Raw genomic sequence first — 22,376 nt, 5'->3', positions numbered from 1 at the left:
GTTTCAAGGCCCGCCATAACATCGTTGGAAAAGTGTTGTGCGGCGAGTCAATGTCAGCAGACGTGGACGGAGCAGCTGCTTGGAAGGCGAGTAACATGGCCGGAATTTTAAGCAACTTCGCGCCTGCAGACATTTACAACGCCGACGAGACCGGGCTATTCTACGAGATGTTGCCGGCTAGGACGCTCGACTTCAAGGGGCAGCGCTGTCACGGCGGCAAACACAGCAAAAAACGCATCACAGTGCTGCTTTGCACAAACATGGATGGCTCGGACAAGCGTCCGCCGTTAGTCATAGGCAAAAGTGCCAAGCCGCGCTGTTTTAAGGGAACTCGTAGCCTACCTGTGCAGTACAAGGCGAACAACAAGTCATGGATGACCCGCGCTATTTTCACCGAGTGGATGATGGCATTCGACCGCGACATGAAGCGGCAGGGCCGTAAAGTTTGCTTGCTTTTGGACAATTGTTCAGCGCATCACTCCGACGAAGTCAAGCTCACTAACACGGAGCTGAGGTTTTTCCCTCCCAATTGCACGTCTGTTTTACAGCCTCTCGATCAGGGCGTGATTCTTAGCCTGAAGCGCGCTTACCGCGGGAGGTTAATTCAGCGGCTGCTTTTTAACACTGAAACCGGCCGAGATACGAAGGTGGACTTGTACGTGGCACTGCAGATTATGTCTGCTGCCTGGAGCACACTGGGGCGCTCAGTAATTGTGAACTGTTTCAGGCACGCCGGATTTGCCGAAGGTCGACCCGTACACTCTGCTGGCCTAACACCAGGCGTTACAGACGACAACGAAGAGGCGTCACCGGCTCCGGGGATCGCGGCCGCCTGGAAAACGCTGGGAGAAATAGGAACCGTGCCGCCTAATCTCGAGCTCGACGAATACATCGGCGCTGACGCTTGTGTTGTTGTTCACGAAGATGTGAGTGATGAGCAGATCATAAAAGCTGCCCGGAATGATAAGGACTCTTCCGATGAAGAAGACGACGACGTACAGGAAGCGCCGGCTGCGGCAACCGCCGTACAGGTGATGGACGCTTTTGATGTCATCAGGAATTTCGTTGCTGTCCGAGACGACGATGTTGCAATGGGTTTGCTGACCGAGTGCGAAAATCGCGTGACGGCGTTGCTCGCCGTGAAGCGTAAGCAAACCAAGCTTACAGATTTTTGGCATTAAACGCCTTTGCTGCTGCTTGGGCAATTCTTTCTGCGTTTCACGTTAAATTTTTGCGATAACGAAGTTCCGCGAGAACGAATTTTTTTTCGTGCACCGTGAATTTCGTTATAGCGGGATTCAACTGTATCAGGAGGATCAACCCTCGAGCGACCAATCCAATTCTTGTACGCCCTGGAGATCAGAGTGTGTGTGCGTGTGTGTGTGTGTGGGGGGGGGGGGGGGGGGGGGAATGTCTTGCAAAACCGAAACCAGACAGCCTTAAGTCTGAAGACAAGCCAAGTCTAGCAGGCTTCAAGAACAAATCCACCGAGCGACGCCTGGGGCATCAGCCTTGTGTAGCCCGAAATAAGTGGATGTCGTTTGTATTCTGTAACAAGGTTGTCTCATTTTAACAAACGGGACAAGCACTAAGAATCATGCAGTAACTTCATTTCAAAAAGTTTTGGCAATGCACTTGCTTAGACCAGGGGTTCTCAACTGGGTTCCACAAGCCCACACACTGGACTGCTCGCCATTCATCTCGCTTCTTTCCCTATCCATGTCTTATGAACCGTATGAATCAGGCCCTGGACTGGATTTGTTAAAGCTATTTTAGAGAGCGCTAGATCTTATCCCAGCTCATTGCTCAGGAACACTCACTGAAGAAAAATAAAAGAAATAACACCGTGGGCTTCTGCGGGTTCAAGTTAAAAGATTCTGCTGCTCAGAAGACGCAGAGGGAGATTTCATACAGTCACTTCCAAACTGTACAACGGTGCTCACCTCGGTGGCGTAGAGGATCTCGAGGATCTGGTCAACGACTTGGGTCTTGCCATGTTTCTGCTCACACTCCTGGCAGAGCACCTCGATGTCACGTAGCTTGCCGTAGTAGAAGTCCCGCTCCTTCTCCAGCCCATCCACAGTCGTCTTCAGCTCTGCAATCTAAAACAGGAACAAGGAACCAAGGTTAAAAGGACACCAAAGGGTAAGCCAGGTTTGACCTACATGTTATAGTCACATGCCAGCAAATACTATATTTACTCGCATAATTTGCACACTTTTTCCATGTATAGGGGCTTTCAAAAGGGGGTGCGCGAATTACGCGAAAATTTCGCAAACATGCCTTAAAAACTAACCCGCAAAAAGGATATAGCTTGCAATATACTTATCTAAAAAAGTGAGGCTTCATATACAGGCCAGAACACCTTCCTTTATTAAGCGCAAACAGTAAAAGCTCGTTAATTCGACTCCCGTTAATTTGAAAAAACTGATAATTCGACCTTCGCGCCTGGTCCCCAGAATTTTGTATAGGAGTCTATGGGACGAAACTCTCGTTAATTCGGGCAGATTTGACCGCACAACGGATAATTCGGACAACTTCGGGCAACTACAGAGACTCTAAAACGAAAATAAGACGAACGCGGCGCAATAGCGATACCCAAAAGCAGCATCGCCATGGACATCAATTAATCAACTTGGCTCGACTTGTGGCTGGATGGGTGCATTTTCTTGTTTTTTCACGAGTAGACGTTACTGGCGGTGCCATTTTGTCGTTTTGCTGCTGTCGGTGCGCTACGCTGTTGTATTGAAGACTGCTCGCTTTAGTGCGGCTCACTGCTTCTCTGTTGTGCGCTGGTATCACCGCACTTGCCCCCGATGGCAACACCGGCGAAATGGCCGAAGAGCTACGAGGCCAAGGAGTTGGCTACCAAAGTGGAAATTTTGCGGGCCCTTAAGAATGGGCTCTCCCGACAAGAAGCAATGAAAAAATATGACGTTAAAAGGAGTACTTTAAGCACATATGTAAAAAATGAAGAACAGATTCTTCAGGCGTTCAAAAGCGAGAAGTTCCAAGCGTCAAGAAAGCGTCTGCGAACAGCAGCTCATCCAGAGTTGGAGGAAGCCTTGCTTCGGTGGGTGGTCAACTCGAGTGATGCAAACCTCCCATTGAGTGGACCCCTCGTCATGGCGCAGGCCGAGAGGTTTGCACTGATGATGTATATAGATGGGTTCAAAGCGTCAGAAGGGTGGTGTGCGCACTTTAGAGACAGACATGGTCTCGTTTTCAAGACTGTGTGCGGCGAAAGAGGTGCAGTCAACGAAGATGTTGCCGGATGCAGTGATACTCGCCGATTACATCAGCATTGATGACGGCGTTGCTACAGCCGGCTCTCTAACTGAGGAAGAAATTGTCCGGGACGTACTGCACGGCGAAGATTCGGAGGAGGAAGGGGCTAAGAGGAGCAGCCTCGGCCCCCTCGCAGTGAAGGAAGCAGCAGAGGCCCTCGTTGTGTTAGAGGAATTTTGTTGGGGCACTGCAGATGGCATGCGCGCTGCTGAGCACCTGGAAGGTCTGAGGGAAATAGTATCCGCGCGGGTTTCTGGGGGAAAGCAGACAAGCATCCGTGATTACTTTAAGTAATAAAGGTATGTTGAGATAAAATCGTGCATGTTTTTTTTTTGTTCTCTCGATAATTCGGACATTCGGTTAATTCAGACATATCTTACGGTCCCTAGAAGTCCAAATTAACGAGCTTTTACTGTACTTTGTCTAGTTGGAGTCGTTGCTGGAAAAACTGGATTCCAAGCCATGGCTGACATCGTCGCGGCCGTCGTCACCATTGTCGCTGGCGTCCCAAATAGAGTCATCCTCAGTTCCATCAAGCGCATTTGACAGTCCAGTTTTTTTTGAAGCTGTGCTCCACAATGATGGGAGACCCTGTCCCACGCTGCCAGTATCCAAAGGAGCCTCTTCATTCTTCCAGTCTGAGTGAGACCGTGTTCTCTGCTGGCCATCCACTTGACGTACAACTTCCGCACCACTACGCACAAAGCCGAACCACCAACAACAAAGAGACAGATGCGCCAGACGTACAACGAGCACTACTGCGCCGCGGCTTCGCTTTGGCTGGGACTGCTTTTGCTTCGCTTGCTTTGGCTTGGCCTGGGCAGTGCACCGCACCGATGCAGTCTGCTAGTGCATTACCGCGTCCATGCTGGGGTTTTTGCGCAACGAGGCGCACAATATGCGGTTAAAAGTTTTTCTTTTATAAATCCGGGTAATAAGTTACAGGTGCGCGTTATTTTTCCAAAACGCAATCATTATACACTTAGGATGAGCCAGATAACAGCAGTGACAGTTGTGAATCTGCAGTAGCTGGCAGAGAGTTCAGAAGAAAAAAAGAATTCCCGTAATTCCCTAATATTTACAATGATCGCATGTATATAGCAAATGCGTAGCAAATGAAACAACAATCACCCTCGCAAACCATTTCCAAAGTTCGAACATCCCCGGAAGCAGAGACACGCGGGCAAAAGAAATCGTGCCGGGCTTGCAGCATACTTTTTTGGCTCAAGTTGGAGCTATTTCAGTCACCATAATTGCTTTCTGTCCATCATGGCTCAGAAAATTGTGCTTATATCAAAATGACGTTAACTGGCACAACTCTCCCTCCCACCCTGTGGGCAAAGCAAATATGAGATCTCTCAAGGAATGCTACTGTATTTTGCAATGGACAACCATACTTAATGGCCAAGAACAGTATTTTCCAGATATTTTCAATTTCATTATATCCAGGTTTAACTGTATTGCGTGCGATTAGGAAATGACCGTTATCATCAGCGCAATCAATGCCTGTCTTGAAGTCGTATCGCTATTCCCCAATTGTGCATCCATGGAAGATGGCAATAGCTTTCAAGGTGAAACAGCAGATTCATAGGAATTTCTGGCAGGGGTTTCAAGGTTCACACACTACTATTTCAATGATCAAAACTGGGGATGTCCTGCGGTTCATCCAGACGCCGATTGGTTTCGTCCAGGCAAAAGTACTGCTGCCAGCGTACGAACTACTGGAAGAGCGAGACTTTCCGACAAGCATGTTAAGTCATTTTAAGGGGGGACACGGCTCTTTGGCACCGAAAATCTGCCTGAAAATCGGATTTTCAATTTTTTCATTTTCGTATTCCTCGCACCATTCCGCATCTGCACGCAAATTTTCATCCTTATACCCCGCGTATTTATGAAGTTATAGTGATTAAAAAATGCAGTACCACACCCACTGCCCTTTAAATTGTGGACAAACGACACCCAATTTCGATCGCCCGGCGCATGAGAACTACGCGCTCCACCGCGGCGATTTTGGTCTCGTTCGAAAGCGCGCGCTTTCGGCTTATTTTTTCTTTCGGAAAGCAACCCTGTGCGCTCCGCCTTCCCCATAAAAAACAAACAAAAAGATAGCATGCAGCGCGCGCTACTATTGGCCGGTTAAGGCACGTGATCAAAATGGCGTCGTTTGGTTGGTTCCAGCAAGCTAGCCCTGAAATGCGGACTCCCAGTGACGCCATTTTGTCTTTCTGCCGACCACGCTAGTGCAACGCGAGAGTCATGCCAGGCGCGAAGAAGTACCGCTCTTTGCACAAGTTCGGGCGAAAGCAACCAAAGAAACGCGTTAAGAATGCGACTTCGTTGCATACTGTGCAAGAAGCAAGTGCCAGTGCTGCGGGATTGTGTGACGATCACGTTGCGGGCGGCGACGCTTCTCCGATTCCGCTGGACAACGACGCCGTTCTTCGTGCCGACTGCAGTCGTGTACGTATTGATACCGCGCCTGTCACTAACAGTGACATAACTCAAGTGAGTGCCTGTGAGCAGGCTACGCTTGATAGACTGGTATCGACGCCGGCGACGGCACGAAAGACCGCGCTGTTCGCCGATGCAAGTGGTGCGTCCGCAGAGTCAGATGCGGACGGAACAGCCTCCTATGCGGTAATTGACCTCAGCATTTTGAATATCCTCCTGGATGCCGTGCGGTGCAAAACGTGTCGTGGATGCGTGCGTTTAATTACCAGCGACCGGAGCTATGGCCTCGCCGTAAAACTGATCGTGCTGTGCGACAACTGCGGTGAGATTGCGGCCGAGTGGAACTCGCGGAGGGTTGACGGCGAGAAAAGGTGCAATCCTTTTGAGCTGAATATTCTGGCTAGTCGAGCAATGCTGTCGACCGGTAACGGCCAGACAGCAATGAACGATATCTTTTCGGCGATGGGGTTGTCGCGGCGCGGGATGCACAACAAGACGTTTCAACGGCATCTGAAGAACACACTGCAACCCGCTGCTACCCGAGCCGCCACGACCGCTATGGCACAAGCCGCGCAGGCAGTGGCGAAGGTCTACGATGACTTGTGTTTTGGGCATAGGGGGAACATTGCCGTGTGCTACGACGGCACATGGATGACGCGCGGACACTCATCACATATAGGCGTCGGTGCCGTGGTGGAACTCTTCACTGGTTACGTGCTTGATTATGTGGTGTTGTCAAACTTTTGTCTGGGCTGCGAAATTGGTCCCAAGCCAAACACTGACGGCTACGAACTTTGGAAATCACGCCACCAGTGCCAAAAAAACACCAACTCCAAGGCTGGTCAAATGGAAGTAGAGGCTGGCAAAATTCTGTTTGAAAGATCTCTGCAGCGCCACAACATGCGCTACACAACCATGCTATGCGATGGGGACAGTCGCACGTTCAGTGCTCTTAAAGATGCTGCAATCTATGGCTACATTGAAATAGTCAAAGAGGACTGCATAAATCACGTGCACAAGCGTATGGGAGCAGCTTTGCGCAACCTCTTGCAGAGACACAAGGGTGCAGGGAAGCAAAGTCTTGGTGGCAGAGGAAGGCTGACAGCTGATCTAGTTGACAAGCTGGCAATATATTATGGCCGAGCGCTTCGATCAAATGTAGGTGATGTGGATGCCATGCAGCGAGCTGTGATGGCGACATATTACCACATCACATCTACTGATGACTGCCCCAAACACAGTTTGTGTCCTACCGGTGAGAAGTCATGGTGCCGCCACAACGCTGCAAAGGCAAAAGAGGAGCCTGCACCAAAGCACAATTACAGTCTGCCAAGAGATGTGGCTGATGCTCTTTTGCCTGTTTATAGTCGTTTATCAGAGAAGAGCCTGCTGCAGAGGTGCATTCGGGGGAAGACCCAGAACTCGAACGAAAGCTTCCACTCGGTCATCTGGACCTTGATCCACAAAGAGCGGCACTCATCACTGTTTGCTGTGGAAGCAGCCACAGCAGAAGCTGTGCTGCGCTTCAATGCCGGCTGCAAGCATACAGCAGCAGCAATTCTGCAAGAATGCAGTACAAATGTGACAGCAACTGGGTCCAGGAGAGCTGAAGAAAAGGACTTGCACCGTAGCGTACGTTCTGCAAAGAAGCGGGCGGCTTCGCTTGGCGTTGCTAAAACAGAAAAAAGAAAACACCGCGACAGCATGCACCCCGACTATGCTCCTGGTGCATTTTAATAGCATGAGGTCTTTGGGGTTGCCCTTCCTGATTAAATGCCGTGAGGCTTGAGTGCTTCCGACAATCCCCCAATTTTGATAGTGTTGCATTTTTTAAAGATCAATATCTCTGGTCCTGTTCTTGCTATTGCTTTAAAAAATTTTTTTCTAGAAAGGGAATCCTGCGAGTCTCATGAAACCAAGGTAAATGCAGTGACGACAAAAGAAAATTTGCTGAGAAGGTTATGTTGTCTTCGGTACCCAAATGGAATTTTCCTTTCAAGCGTTTCCTATTGCGTAACTTTGGCTCAAATTGGCATAGGCCATTAATTTTCGCTTCAGATCACTTTCCACCTGTTTCTGATCTTGTTGACATATCAATCATTGACATAATTTACACCTACATGCTGTGAAGTGTTTTTCCTCGTTTTCTCAAAACTGCAATTTTGAGGGTGCTGCAATTTTGGAGGAGAGATATCTCTTAGTCTATTTGTGCTATAGCTCTCATTCTTGTCTTGTTAGAAAGAGAAAACCTTCGACAGTGCCGTAGGACAAAAATATGTACAGTTATTATGCGGCAACATTTACCGAATTAATTATCAATCTTAGGTGCCAACCTGGGCTTTTATTCATAAAAGTTTGACTTATTGTAACTTTGGTTCAAATTCTTCTACCACGTTAATTCATGACTAGCGGCACTCTATGATCCTTCTAGATCACTCTGGCAGGGCTATTCTCCTCATGCCATAAAGTGTTTAGTAATTAACTCACCTCCAAACGAAGAACATGAATTAGGGATTATTTTGAAAGCTATTTCATCTACAAGAAAACTAATCAGATATTTGAAATCAGCATGCAAAAGTACATTAATGGTGCAAGTTTCAGTCAGATCCACCCATAAATAAGGAAAAAAGTTTTAAGAGGGGTGTCCCCCCTTAAGGCTATTTATGTACCCTGTAATAAAGTGTTCAGTGCGTTTCCCGATAATTCGTGTTTTCCTGTCCGATTCACTCATCACTGGCAAGCAGGCAAGTCTACTTGCATGAGGAAATATGTGGGCATGCCTTTTTGCTTGTTTTTTCTTTCTTTTCACCAGTCCAGATATAATGAAACTGGTTATAACAATCGGATTTTCCGATTTTCTCAACACCGTTATAAGTGGACTGCACTGTATTATACGAGGATCCGTATCACATGCGGGTTTCTACGGTAAACTGCATTCGTGAACCAACCAATCAAACCTGGCACTGTTCCCGTCCCACCTCACTACAATGAAGCTCTGCTTCAGCAAAGTTTTTCGCAGGTCGAGCAGATTTCGCTGCAGCCGGCATCGACTGCAGTCCGACCCAAGTAATTCCAACAAGATATTAAGAGCACGTCTCACCTGGCTTGTGAGCTCCTCCAGCCTGTGAGAGTCTCCCGCGCCTGTGCTACCCGTTATCCGCGTTGCGGCTCCGATGGGCTTGGACACTGGAGTGTTGCGCGTCATGGGCTTGGTGGCATGCACTGCAAAGATGATTCAGGATGAAGGATGTCAGCAGCAGCCACGCTCGCCACACTTTCTCGAAACTGAACCCATGCCAAAATACAGCGCAGTCAGCTCGACTGCACATTTTCGCTCTCTAACCATAAGTGCACGCTGCACTTTAAGATTCTGAGCTGTCAGGAAAAAAATCACTTCCCTTCTCTCGGCTCTTGTGTTTCGTAAACATCTGTCGGGGTTCAGTTTATGAGGTTCTAATGTCCCGAAGCGACTTAGGCTACGATAATTTTGATCACCTGAGGTTCTTTACCGTGCACTACTGTCATCGCGAAGAGACCTCTCCCTTGAGTAAACAACGTAACGTCACGGAACGCACGTGCGGCGACTGCAGCGCTCTCCGATGCAGCGGCGATGGGCAAAATCTGTTGTTTTTCTCGGCCGCCGCCGTACTGAATGCAGCGGCGCACGCTAGAGTCTCGATTATTTCTTACACCGTGGTCTCGACCAAGGCCCATTCCTTGTCCCGACTAGCATGCAATGCGTTCCCGTGTGTTCCAAACCGATAGAGCTGTCCGAGTACGCGATGTTATTGCCTGAAATAGCTCGTCGGCGGTAAGTTGAAAAGTTAGTAGTTGACGGGGACCGATACCCCGACCCCTTAGTTTTGAAGGACTGGAAAAATGACCCCAAATTGTGGCCAAATATTCGTTTTAGTGACATATGCGTGTAACTTGTTTAGACGCCCGGCCGTAGCTACACCACGGATAGCTTGCAGTTCTATCGCTTTTTGAAGGCTTACGTTCTTGCAGCGGAAGGGCATGTTCGCCAAGTTTTCATTGCCGACACTGGCTTAAAGTCCTGCTTTTTAAGAACTACCGGCGAGCTATATGACGCTTGCTTTTGCATGAGGAAGGAACCGTACAGGCAGCCCACTGCACATGCATGGCCGGGTAAGCTGTGTTCTATGTGACGTCGAGCAATAGCGTTTTAACAGGTTACTTTGATCAGCAGGATAATGAATGCATGCGGCAGATTGGAAGTGCATTACACGCAAATCGTCCCACCAGAATATATCATTGACACATGAAATCAGCCTGCGATGCGCAGAACGCAGGATCTCGCATGTTTTGATCGTGTTATACGGTTTTCGACGTCGCTGGTTCGATTCCGGCCGCGATTGCAGCGGCGGCCACTTATCGATGGGGCCAAAGTTTAAAGTGCGCTCTTGTGTCGTGCAGTGCCAGGCCTTAGGTGGCCTAGGTGCTCCGGATCCATGCTATGCGACGTGCCTCACAACCCATATGCCGCATGAGCACTTCAGACCCTGCCTATCTAGCCTTTACGCTTGCAAGTCTAGCCTTTACACTTGTAAGTCGTACATATGCTACCAGTTTGCTACAATTAAAATGTTTAGTACCCTCTACCGTCCCTATGCACGCTGAACGTTTTTCTAGGGGTTCTGGCACTTTAGTTGCTGCAATAGCTCGATTGGTAATCTAAAAGTTTCACAGTGTGCGCGCTCTTGTAATGCTTCACATTTAACAGTAGTAGCTTAGGAGAAGCTTGCACGCATGTGGCTTATTTACTCTTCAAAGTGAAAGTGCTCGTCTCATCTGGACTCACTCGGTCTACTACGTACTTCACAGCTTTGTGAGTGGAACAACAAGTTTCGGGAAAGTGCATGTAACATTTTTTTATTCCCTCTAACTACTTGATCTTCATTACCTCAGTTTCAGCTTAAACTCTCTGACAACATACCTTACTAGTTGTTACTTGCCATTTGAGATGAGCTGCATATAAATGAGACCAACAGAGGTTGAGTTGAGCACCCTTTTTGAGGAAGCATGAACAAATGTTAACGAAGAAGCTAAAGAATGAGTTACGGCTTGCCTTCTCAAAGCCCCTCATTCTATGGATACGAAACAACCTGAAGTCAAACAGTTTTACGTAAATCACCAGATAATGTAATAAGTCCAGTGAATGATAAACTAGCTGAACTCAAACAATTCAGCATGGGCAAGTTCCGCAGATCCGGTCTGTAGGTGTTGGCTTCCGTTTATCTCTGCGTAGTGCATGCACACACACTTTCAGGAGATTTTAGTCCCGTGGAAAACTAAAAAAGCGTATAACAGCCTTTCTTGGCGCGGTTGGTGCATCCCACTGCACAGCAGCTCGTAGACATTACGATTCAGGGTCGAGGCAAAGGTCCCAATGCCCGCAATGAAGAGTTTTGCTGCTCGCGCAGCGAATCTCTATGCGATCGCATGCATTCAGGAGACTGTTTTGCCCATCGGCGTCTGCGGCACAAACCGGAAACGTCACCACTCTGAAATCACTCGCATTGTGTGACGTACCCGAGGAAGGGTCTAGTGCACGGGCACCTTGAGTACCGCCCACAACGAAATGTGGCTAGTTTGCACATCTTGGAGCTCTTTATATTGCCAAATATTTCTGCTGTCACAACTTGAAATTACCAGGATCCAAGCTTGTAGGAAAAAAAAAAAAAAAAACGTGCCAACAAGTGCAGCTGCAGGGCAGTAGAATTTATATGGCGTCTTGACATTATGCCAGGCAAAAGTGAAGAGCTACCAGGTAGTAAGCTTGTGTCACAAGCTATATACTTCTTTTGTGAAACTCCCAGTCCCCAGATGACCACATACACAGAGAAATCGATAAGTATAAGGTGGTTTGGTTTGGTGTTGGGGTTTAACGTCTCAAAGCGATTCAGGCTATGAGAGACTGTAGTGGAGGACTCCAGAAATTTCGACCACCTGGGATTCTTTAATGTGCACCGACATCGTACAAAACATAAAACTTTGTTTATAAGAGTTCTTATAACAAAGAGTTCAATTGTAGTTAGCATATTTTGCCTGACATGGAATGAGGTGGAATGAACGGTGCATTTATCGTATATCAAGCATGAAGTCAGCCAGGAATGAGGCTGTGATAGAAGCTCGTGTAATACTTCTTAATGCATGCCTTTTTAGATTTACTTTCGCCTCAGCTCTGCAAAGGTGCTAACCATGGGTCCCGGTCCTTAGCTCCTTCAGGACATCGCACTCACTCTTCGCTGTCGCACAAAGCACCAATAACTGCGCAGTGATCAGACCATTGTTCAGTCATATCTTCGCCTAATACATTTAAAGCAATGAAGAATTTTTCCTTCATACAGAAGTAGTATCTCAATAAAGCGACTTTATTTGCATCCTTAATCTGTGGCATGGCATATTACTGTTAATTGATTGAACATGGCAATCAATGCAGGATGAATTTTTTTCCTTTCGTATATTTCTGTCATATGATGTTTGTTTGTCTTCCTGAATCGTCAGTAGATACGCATACATTTCATGACCCACAATTAGTCTCTGGCTAAGGATTCTGGATTATTTTATCTAATCAAATGTGTGCTCTAAAAAAAAAATAACAATGAGGTCTTGACACTGTCATTGATTGCAGATAATAGGACATAGCGATGCCACGCCCCAATAACAGCAATGACACAAATATAAATATTCCACTTTCTGTGCCATGATCGTGGCGAGGCAAAGGGGCTAGGGCAGCTAGGCCTAGCTTCACAACCAACTCAACAGCAGAAAATGCCACCAGCCAGCCATAGCAGTTTTGGTCACCCTTTCAAGCCGAGTAACAGCAAACATTTCTTTCTATTTCATTCCTCTGCTCTGTACTTTGAGGGCTTGCTCAAAGTGGGAATGGCCACCATGAGCCAGAGGACAAAAACGAGGTCTGCAAAGAACGTATTTCCCGGCTTGCGGGCGATCAAAGTTCTGCCAATCATTTCAATCAAAAGGGTCAATCCCGCAGATTCAGGTATTTAGAAAGCAGTATGGAGACAAAAATTTGCAGATAGTCACGGAAAAATGTCATCAAAACTGCGAAAATGTAGAGATCAAAATTAGCCACAAGGACTTGCCTCCCCCTACATACAATTTCCATTAACCAAGAAGACTTCACACACTATCCTCACCTGGCCTTGATGCGGCAACTTTGTGGTTGTTCGCGATGCGCGAGGTTGATCCAGACGTGGCCGTGCCGATAACGGAGGTGCTGCCTCTTGCCTCAATGGGGTCATACGGGCGCCCATCGTAGTTGGCGTCAAAGAACTTCTTGAACCACTGCACGAACTCAAAGTTGTCTTGGAAACGCCCCTTGATCAGTCTGTCCACAGGGATGTTCTACAAAGGTGTTGCAAGAGACCAGAGTGGAAAGCTTCAGAGCCTCGCTGCCACTATCCTCTAAACCAGCTCATTCACCATTTGTAAACATTATCACAATAACTGACAAAGCACTGCTGTTGGCACTCTCAAAGCAGACATGAAACATCTGCAGTTTTCACATCATTTCAAGGTTCACACTTCCAACAGTTTCACACCTCAGCCCAACCAGCACAGATTTGAAGGCAGCCACTTCAGGATTAACCCTCTTCGAGTAGAGAATGCCAACACACTCGCGCCATTATATTGCAAGGCTGGCAAAGCACAAGAGTCCTAGGTAGCCGCTTGGAACCGCTATATCTTACAGTCGCTTGTCCGTAGCAAGCGGCCATCGCATAAAAAAAACGTTCATCCTGCTCGTGTGGAATAGCAGATAACCTTCATACCTCGGAGCAATCTCCCCAACTGCCAGAAAGTACAGCGAATCTACATGCAAGACTGTATGACATAGCCGCCGACCCATCTTTAGGGCCTACAAAGGGCCCTAAAAGCATCCGAAAAATAGGGCAGTCAGAAAAAAAAAGATTAAATAAAAACATCACTATTTACCAAAGTCTCTCCAGCGCCCACCTTCTGAAGAAAGACAAGACAGAGAGGCCACTCACTCGCAAAAATTCCCCAAAAAATTCGTAGAGGCGAAAGTGTGCTCGTAAAGCACTTAGTTTTTGAGGAAATTTGAACACATTAAAGGGACACTAAAGACGCTCAAATATGCTATCAAAATCTAATAAACAGCATTTGGTGACACTGTCGCCGCATATCCGGCAGCAAAAAAATCAAATTATTGCAGAGATATTGAAATAAGAAGTTGAGGTTTTTTTGTTCCCGCTGGTCGAATTCAAACTGTTTTCTCCTGCTACGTAGTAGGGTAGAATGACACTATGACGCAAGAGGAGACTGTGATTGCTGCCGAGTGGGGAGGGAGAATACTTCGCAGGCGCGTGCAGAGTTCTGATCTTCATTCGATACGCACTTAGGTGGCGCATCTGCTGCTCCGAGCTCTTATTTCAGGCGCCGCAGGTCCAAACCAAACTATCCAAGCACGCACGAAGTGCCTGAGCCGGAACATAACGGAAACTGAAGTGGACAAATGCAGCGCCATGTTAGCTGAGAGACTAGCGGCATCTACTGACACGAGGACGAAATGAGTATATTTTTATATTTGCTTTGCAACATTTACGTTGTCTTTTCGCCATCATTTACGTGTGATAAAAGCATTAGAGACAAAACAGACTACCGCCTTGTCAACGTAGTTGACATTTGCCAGCCTCCGGGATCCCTTGCTCGTCACGCGATTTGTAGTTGCGCGCCTCGGCCTTTTCGGCTGTGGCGGCGATACCTGTATTCCTGTTCCTCTTTACTACTTTATAACAGTTCCGTTTTCAGTAAGAGCGGCTTTTTTTAACCAAAACTGGCATTCTATCGATGCAAGCCGACTTCATTTTTCTCTTTAGTGTCCCTTTAAGGGGGGACGCGGGTCTTAGAACGGTCAAAAATAGCCAAAAAATCGATTTTGAGAAAAACTCATTTTCGGATTGTTTGTACCTTCAAGCACCTGCCATTAAATTATTAACGCTGAATTTGATCGGGAAATGCGCTAAAATCTGTTTTCAAAACACCAAGGGAGCCCCGAAATGACCGAGAAAGGACAAAATTTGTTCGAACTTCCCGCGCGCGCCACGAGCAAAGCAGCCGGCCGATCGGCGCCATTTTGGGCTTGTTTCGAAGCTGGTTTCTTTGTGCGCATTTTGCGGCCTTTCAAAATGGCGTCGCTCAAACAGAACGGCCGCCCTAGCCGGTTTTCTGAGGGAAACTTCCGGGCCGCTGATTGGCTCGTGGGGCGCGCGCGTTTCAAGCGTCCCGTTCCGCGCCTCCCATTGGCTGGCGCGACCGGCACGTCACGCCTTTTTCTTCTTTTTTTCTACGTTGGCCGCCGTGACTGCCGCTTTGCGCGTCTTGGTTTCCGATCGTGTTTCTCGACACAGTACATTTCTGTTTTGTGCCGGAATGGCTGGAGACGCTCGTCTAAAGAAGAAGACGCGTCAAGCGTACGGGAAGAAACGAAAGCGTCCATGGAACGCGCGGCCGAAGGACGACGGCGTTGCCTTGACGCCAGCTGCCCCGGACGACGGCGCGCTACCACGATCGCCTGTTGCATCTGAACCGGCCTGTTCTCTGCTTAGCCAGCCCAGCTGCAGTACATTTGGAGTTACTGAACCGTCAACGGATGCTTCTGGAGGCATCAAAGACCGCATCGACACAGTATTTTATTCTGCTGGTGAGTCTGCCGAGTGCGCGAGAAATGCTGCGGACGTGAAAGAGCATCTGGCGTCGCAGAGCGCAACAGAACGCAAGTTCAAGCTTCTAGACATCGATCTGCAGGCAAGCGACAGCGACAAGGAAAACTGTACGGAATTCGTCATCGTGGACTTAGCCGCGGTGAACACGTTCCTTGGGCTTGTGCTTTGCCCTGAGTGTGGCACGCAAAGCGCGACTTTATCGAAGTCGGGCCCAGAGTATGGGCTGTGTGCAAAGCTCGTGCTGTCCTGTAGCACTTGCGACTTGCGCGAGGAGCGTTTCTCATCTCCGAGGGTGGCCGGTGCGACTGATGCCAAGATAACTGCTTTTGAGGTGAATGTGCGCGCTATGAAAGCTATTCACAGCATCGGCAAGGGAGCGACAGCCCTGTCCGACTTTTTCGCCGTGATGAATATATCACACCGCGGCTTGCATCACAAAACTTATCAGGGCCACATGAAGATGATGCAAGAAGCCTGCACTGCGACCCCTACCGAGTGCGAGGCCGCTAGCGTTGCTCGCATCAAGGAATTATATACGGAGTTCGGCAACGCGCCAGGAAACATCGACGTAGTGTATGACGGCACCTGGCTGACTCGTGGACACAGTTCCCACATCTGTGTGGGGTGCATCGTTGAGATGTATACTGGTCTTGTAATAGACCATGTTGTTTTATCAAACTTTTGCCTCGGCTGCACAAAAGGCCCTAAAGAAAATGAAGAAGGACATGCAGCCTGGCTAGTCCAGCATGCCCCACTTTGCCAAAAAAACGTTGACTGCAAGGCTGGCCAGATGGAAGTTGAAGCAGCCCTGTGCTTGTTTCGGCGGTCGCTTGTAAAACACAAGCTGCGATACACAACAATGCTGTCTGATGGGGATAGCCGGACGTACCATGCCCTGACTGAAGATGAAGTATATGGGTACATAAAAGTGGATAAAAAGGACTGTATAAACCACGTTCACAAACGCATTGGAGCTGCCCTGCGCACCCTTGTCGACAAAAAAAAAGCCCAAGGTCAGCCACTTGGTGGGAAAGGAAGGCTCACTCAAGAAAAGATTAAAAAAATCACGAGTTATTATGGCTATGCCTTACGGAGCCACAGAAACGATGTGCCGGGCATGCAGAAAGCAGTCCAGGCTACATTGCACCACATGTCGTCAACGGATGAGGCACCAAGACACGAATTCTGCCCTGAAGGCCCGGAGTCTTGGTGCAGATATAACAGGGCTGTGGCTATGAATGAGGAGCCGCCACCACACAAAAACAGCCTGCCTGGCTTCGTTTGCGAGGCATTGGAGCCTTTGTTTAGGAGGCTGAGTGACGATGCCCTCTTGAAGCGGTGCAGTGATGGGATCACACAGAACTCAAATGAAAGTCTCCATGCCATGATCTGGGATCAGGTCCCAAAAAGTCAGCATGCCTCACTGCGCAGCACTGAAAGAGCAGTGGCTGAGGCTATCAGCCGCTTCAACCAGGGAGCCGTCAAAAGCAGCACACAAATTGCCCAGAAGCTCGGTTACAGTGCTGGAAATTGCTTGGTGCGCCGCAGCCTTGAGAAGGATAGAAACAGGCTACAGAAGTCTCGGAAAGAACACCAAGAGAACAGTGCTGCCAAGGCAAGGTTTGCTAAGCGACACAAGCCAGCAAGGGATCCTGCATATAGCCCTGGTCTGCTATAGAACAGTTATTCTGGGACAGTGACCAGCCGTTTGAATAAACATGCCACCATGTTTCAACCTAAACTTCGTGTAAGTTTGTCTGTCTATGGCAGGGCTGTTTTCTTACACAATTTGAGCATTTATTTATCTTGGAGGGCACTGAAACGGGCACCTCAAATGCTAAATTCAGTTTCTCATGCTGGTCTAGGGGTACGTACATGGCTTTATGGCTGGGATTTGCCAATTTTATGAGAAGCTACAGTTACATATTTAGTATGGCCTTCTTTCTGAAAAGCAGGGCTACACAATGATGCTATTTAAATTGTTGTACCTGCATTCTAGCAAAAGTTACAGTTGTCTAAAACTTCAAATGCGTTTTTCTCAGTTCGATGTTTTTGGACACCGCACTCAATCTTACGGGCCTTTTTTCTATGTTGTCATTGAGTGACAATAATAAATATGGTATCACTGTAATCATGAGGAAAAATGCTAGGGGGTGATGCTATTTATATCATTGTAGCATTACTCTGCTAATTACAAATTAGGATAGTAATGAGAGGAAATTTGAGCGAAATTATTCACTGTAAATGTTGGTCCAGTTTTCTGCCTATAAATTGCATTAAAATGAACAAAAATAGCATCACCCCCTAGAGCATGTCTTTGGCATTGCAGCCACATACTTGCTTTTCGCATTTTAAAAGGCAAAATTGTCAAAAAGTCCCGTAAGAAATTACCACTATTGTTTCCTTTTAAACCTCAGAATTTCATGAACCAGTGCAGCTATCACAAATCTAATTACAGATTTGAAATCAGTGTGAAAAACTGAACAAGGCTGTAAAGCTTTATTCAGATTGAACCAAGAATAAAAAAAAAAATTTTAAGACCCACATCCCCCCTTAAGTCCTATGGGAGCTTCACAGGGAATGCAAAATACTTCGTTGTGGCGAAAATTTAATTCAAGCGGCGTTCGCTGTACCGGGATTCAACTGTATCTCAGAATTGTAAATTTAAAAATAGCGCATTTCAGAATAATGAACATATTTTAATTTTTCTTCTGTAATCTAGGAACATCAGTACGAATTCGGCTAAAATTAACAGTGCCACAGCTCACAACTCTCGCCTGAAAAAAATTGTATAGTCAGTGGGCTGTAGCTATCATCAGCTTATCTAGTGCCAGCTCCTTGCGCCACCACAAAGCTGTGGTTTATTATGCAATAGCCAGCAGGCCTAGCCGTCTGCCTTCTTTCTTATCTAGCTGATTGGTCGTTTGTGCCATTTCGCACATACAGGGCAGTATTTTTTTTGTCGCGGATTATTTTATTGCAAAGTTTGTGCAAGATCTGGCGATGACTGAAGCCAGCCAAGTGCCAAGATAGGAACGCAACTTTCACTGCAAGAAATCGACGCAGGGAAAAAGCGAATCGGTCTCTGCAAAACAACTAGCATTGCTTCGACCGTGCCAGCCCTTTGAAAGACAGACAAGATTTTCAAACTTCAGGGAGAAATGAAGAGAGGCAACACCGCACTGATGTTTTTTGCACATAGACGAAGTCCGTACTTTCATCGCTCGGTGCAACCACGCACTCGATGAGGTGTTGCAAAAAGTGGAAGGAGTGTGTGCTTTAGTGGTGTAACATAGTGCTTGGTCGCGTTGGTCGTGCACGCGGCATAAGAAAATAATTTATTCAAATAAATCAACTTTGGAGTTACTGCAACATTTTCATTTGAGGTTTTGCTTGTCTACACACGAGCCTACTGCCAAGGTGCGTCATTTTCATACCTGGGTTTGACCACTGGCTTATATTTGCCAATTTTTCATTACAACAATATTTCAAAATAACGAACGACTTTTTGCGGTCCTGCAGGATTCATTACATCAAGATTTGACTGAATATATCAACCCCTGTGGCACTCCAAACAATGCATGCAAGGTCAATGACCACTGCATCACAGCACACACAAGAATGTTCAAGCTGGGAGAGCAGCCCATCAAGACAGCGACATACCTTGTCCACACCCACTTTCTTGAAAGACGCCTGGAGCAGCTTGAAGTTCTGAATGTATTCATGTTCAAGGTTTGTCTTGAACTTCACTTTCCGCAAGCTCACAGATCCTGCCCCAGGTAAGTATGGAAGAAGAAAACATTTGATGACCTGACGTACAGTGACAACTGATTTGCAGTGCGAAAATTTGACAAAGGAGCACCTAACCAGATAGCAAACATTGGCTACTGAACCAAATGCATTCAAAGGTATTATACCAGAAAAAAATAAATTATGCCTCAGCACAGGACTCATGAAAGACTACATGCAACATTAAGCTTTGAGTCATGTATATCAACAATTTTTTGGGAAATGGCTCCAAAAGTGGCGCAGCATGTTTGCAGATGGCACAGTCCATGCATCACCACTTCTAAGAAGTTTCCACGACAAGTACAATAAATAAATAAAAAAAAAATGTGCGCAAGAACTAATTGCAGGCATGCAATGAGTAACAGTAAAGACGGCATACTCACCGGGAAAGAGCATGTCCATGAACTGGCAATAAGCCGCACCTGTGGACCGTAAAAAAAAGAATTGTCTAAACCGACACGTACGAAAAAAAGCTAGAACAGCCTCTATTGGCCAACAAACACACAAGCAGACTGGCCATTCAAAAGAATATGAAATCTCGCAATGAAGCCGTTTATAAAATATGCAAGAATCGATTCTATACTGCTACACTTGTGCAGACACTCTTAGTGGCAAAGCATCTTTTTCAAGCAATATGGATAGCTCTTCAACACAGTCCCAACTCAAGCTCCAAAAGCATGTGCTCAAAGCTGCTTGCGTTGCATAGTTTGGACAATCCAAGAAACGATGCCTTTACAAGAAAAGCTGGAGGAAGCCCACACAGCAGTGAATGAACGAAATGACTGCAGAGCCCTCATGCTCTAAAATTTGAACAACTGTGGACAAGTAAGAGCTTGCCTGTATTGATAGTCTCCAGTTATCAGAGAGAGACCACTCAAAGGAAAAAAAATGGAGCTTTTAAAATAGCTACAAAAAATCGACAAAAGAAGTCTTAGCAATATTGTAGCGCAAAACAGACAAGACCCTGTCTTCTCGTGTCTTGTCTGTTTTGCACTGCAATATCAATATGTTCATGCACCAACAAGCCCAAAAAGCTACGCTTTTGAAAACAGGTCTCTCCATTATTAACATATTGAAAGCAAAATGCTTGAAATGAGATCGATTTCTGGGTCCGGAACACAGTAAACTACACTGTCATGTTTCATGGCAGCGGCAACTCATCCTTTTCGGACAGAATGTCACAAGTTTGAATCAAATCCCGCTTGTTGACCCATATTTTGTTTTGTTGTTAAAAACAGCCAGGGATTCAATTTTTACCAAGAACAATAATTGAACTGAATTGTCCTCAGTATCCTGTTAAGGAGCAGCACTTGACTTTTAGGAAGTTACAAGATCTCTGGGCAATATTTTTGCATTCAGATAGTTGACATGTCAAAGAAGCCAAGTGGCACACATTGCAGCAAGTGCTCTCTAGTGAAGTTTATCAGCTGCTCATAAAGACCTGCACAACATATAAATGCTCAAATAGTACTTGTGCTGTTTCGAAACAGTTGCTGTAAACTAGAGTACGGTCAAATCTCGTTACTAGTACAAACACCACATTAGCAATGTTTTTTTTAAAATCGATAACTGAAAATATTTAAATTGGGTGGGGATTTTTAAAGTAAAATATTTCATAACTACCCATTTCTATACGGCGCATATTTCAGAATAACGTACATAATTTACTGTTCTTTGATAAGGAACATCAGCACATTACGAATTCGGCTAAAATGAACGGCGCCGCAACTCCCGCGTGCAAAAGAAACCACCATTTCTGTGTGTATGCCGAGCGCTGCAGCTACCATAATCCCCATATCTCGTGCCAACTCCTAGCGCCACCACACAGCTGAGGTTTAATGTGCAGTAGCCAGCAGGCCTAGCCACCTGCCTTGAAATTCACCGGTCAGTTGTTAGTGCCACTCATGCGTGCAGGCAGGCATTTTTGTTGTGGATGACCTTATTGCGAAGTTTGTGCGAGATTCAACAATGAATGGTGCCAAGATGAAGCTAAAGCAGCTTTTGTTGCAGGAAAAAAGTGGTCATACTGCTAAAAATTGGCGCAGGGAAAAGCAAATCCATCTCTACAGACAACTTGGCATTGCCCCATAGACCGTTGCTATCATTCGGAAAGATAGAGGCAAGATTGGAACTTCATTGAACACTGAAGATGAGGTCACACTGAACTGACTTTTTTCATCGCTCGATGCAACGACATACCCAATGAGGTGTTGCGCAGTGGAAGGTAGTCTGTCACATGCGCTGCCCGCAACTCTTCACATAAAGCAACTTCGAAGTTAGTGCAACACTTTCGTTTTAGATTTTGCTTGTCCGCACAAGTGTCTACTGCCGAGGTATGTCATTTTCTCTCCTTGGTTTGACCACTGGCTAATAACTGCAAGTTTTTCATTACAATGATACTTTTGAAAAAAAAAAAAAAATTTTTGGCTGTCCAGCGCGATTCACTGCACAGAGATTTGACTGCTTCCCAACATCCTCACCTGAACAGAGCTCCTCGATCTTTGTGTAGTTTGTGCGCAGGCAGTCGTTGACCCAATGGAGCATGTCATGGCGGCTCAGGTTCTCTGTGGTGGCATTGGTGGCATGTACATTTACACACAGGGGCCCCTGTTCTCCCATGGTGATGGCAGAACGCGTTCACACTGCTCCCGAAAACCTGCAAGCCACGCAGGCAAAATATTACCACATGGGGTGAAAAAAACACCTATTCTTGCCACTCAATGCTTAACTTCAATTACAAAACCTTTTGCAGTTAAGCCCCATCCCTCCCCAAATTTGCAACCACATGGAGAGGGGAGGGGGGGGGGGGGGGTCAGAATTAAGTCTTAGCACAAGTTTGTTTCCTAGTAAATTTCACCCTCACCACAATGCAGCTACTGCCGCAAAGAAAAAATGAGCAAAAATATATACAGCAGCCATGATGCATTAAGCCTAGTAGCGGATATGCCACAGCAATGTGTTACAGGAAAAAAAACAGCATAAGCAGAAACCGTATGCCAGAATAGCAGTAACTGAAGACCAAGAGTTTAGATCTCATAGCACTGCTACTCATTCTAATAAAAAATGAAAACGTGAACATGCAGAAACTTGTTCAAGCGGCATCAGAACGGCTGAGAG

At 46.6% G+C, this 22,376-nt stretch overlaps 1 protein-coding gene across 3 annotated transcripts in view; it reads right to left on the bottom strand.

The window, feature by feature from the left end:
* The window catches only part of Eb1 (microtubule-associated protein RP/EB family member 1), a 40,907-nt gene that overhangs the window by 10,606 nt on the left and 7,925 nt on the right, over positions 1 to 22,376 (bottom strand). For all 3 annotated transcript variants that reach the window (XM_084579264.1, XM_084579266.1, XM_084579267.1), the window contains exons 2-7: positions 21,740 to 21,915; positions 19,643 to 19,681; positions 19,134 to 19,240; positions 12,924 to 13,131; positions 8,840 to 8,961; positions 1,944 to 2,102 (exon numbers count right to left, since the gene is read on the bottom strand). In XM_084579264.1, the coding sequence (XP_084435390.1) occupies positions 1,944 to 2,102; positions 8,840 to 8,961; positions 12,924 to 13,131; positions 19,134 to 19,240; positions 19,643 to 19,681; positions 21,740 to 21,878 (774 nt within the window). In that variant the 5' untranslated portion in view covers positions 21,879 to 21,915. The remainder of the gene's footprint in view (positions 1 to 1,943; positions 2,103 to 8,839; positions 8,962 to 12,923; positions 13,132 to 19,133; positions 19,241 to 19,642; positions 19,682 to 21,739; positions 21,916 to 22,376) is intronic.

The sequence above is a fragment of the Amblyomma maculatum genome, chromosome 9, assembly GCF_055883805.1.
Source record: "Amblyomma maculatum isolate TAMU_Amacu chromosome 9, ASM5588380v1, whole genome shotgun sequence".
Classification (NCBI taxonomy): Eukaryota; Metazoa; Arthropoda; class Arachnida; order Ixodida; family Ixodidae; genus Amblyomma; species Amblyomma maculatum.
The sequence above is the reverse complement of the archived record's forward strand: the minus strand, read 5'-3'. Positions and strand labels throughout refer to the sequence as shown.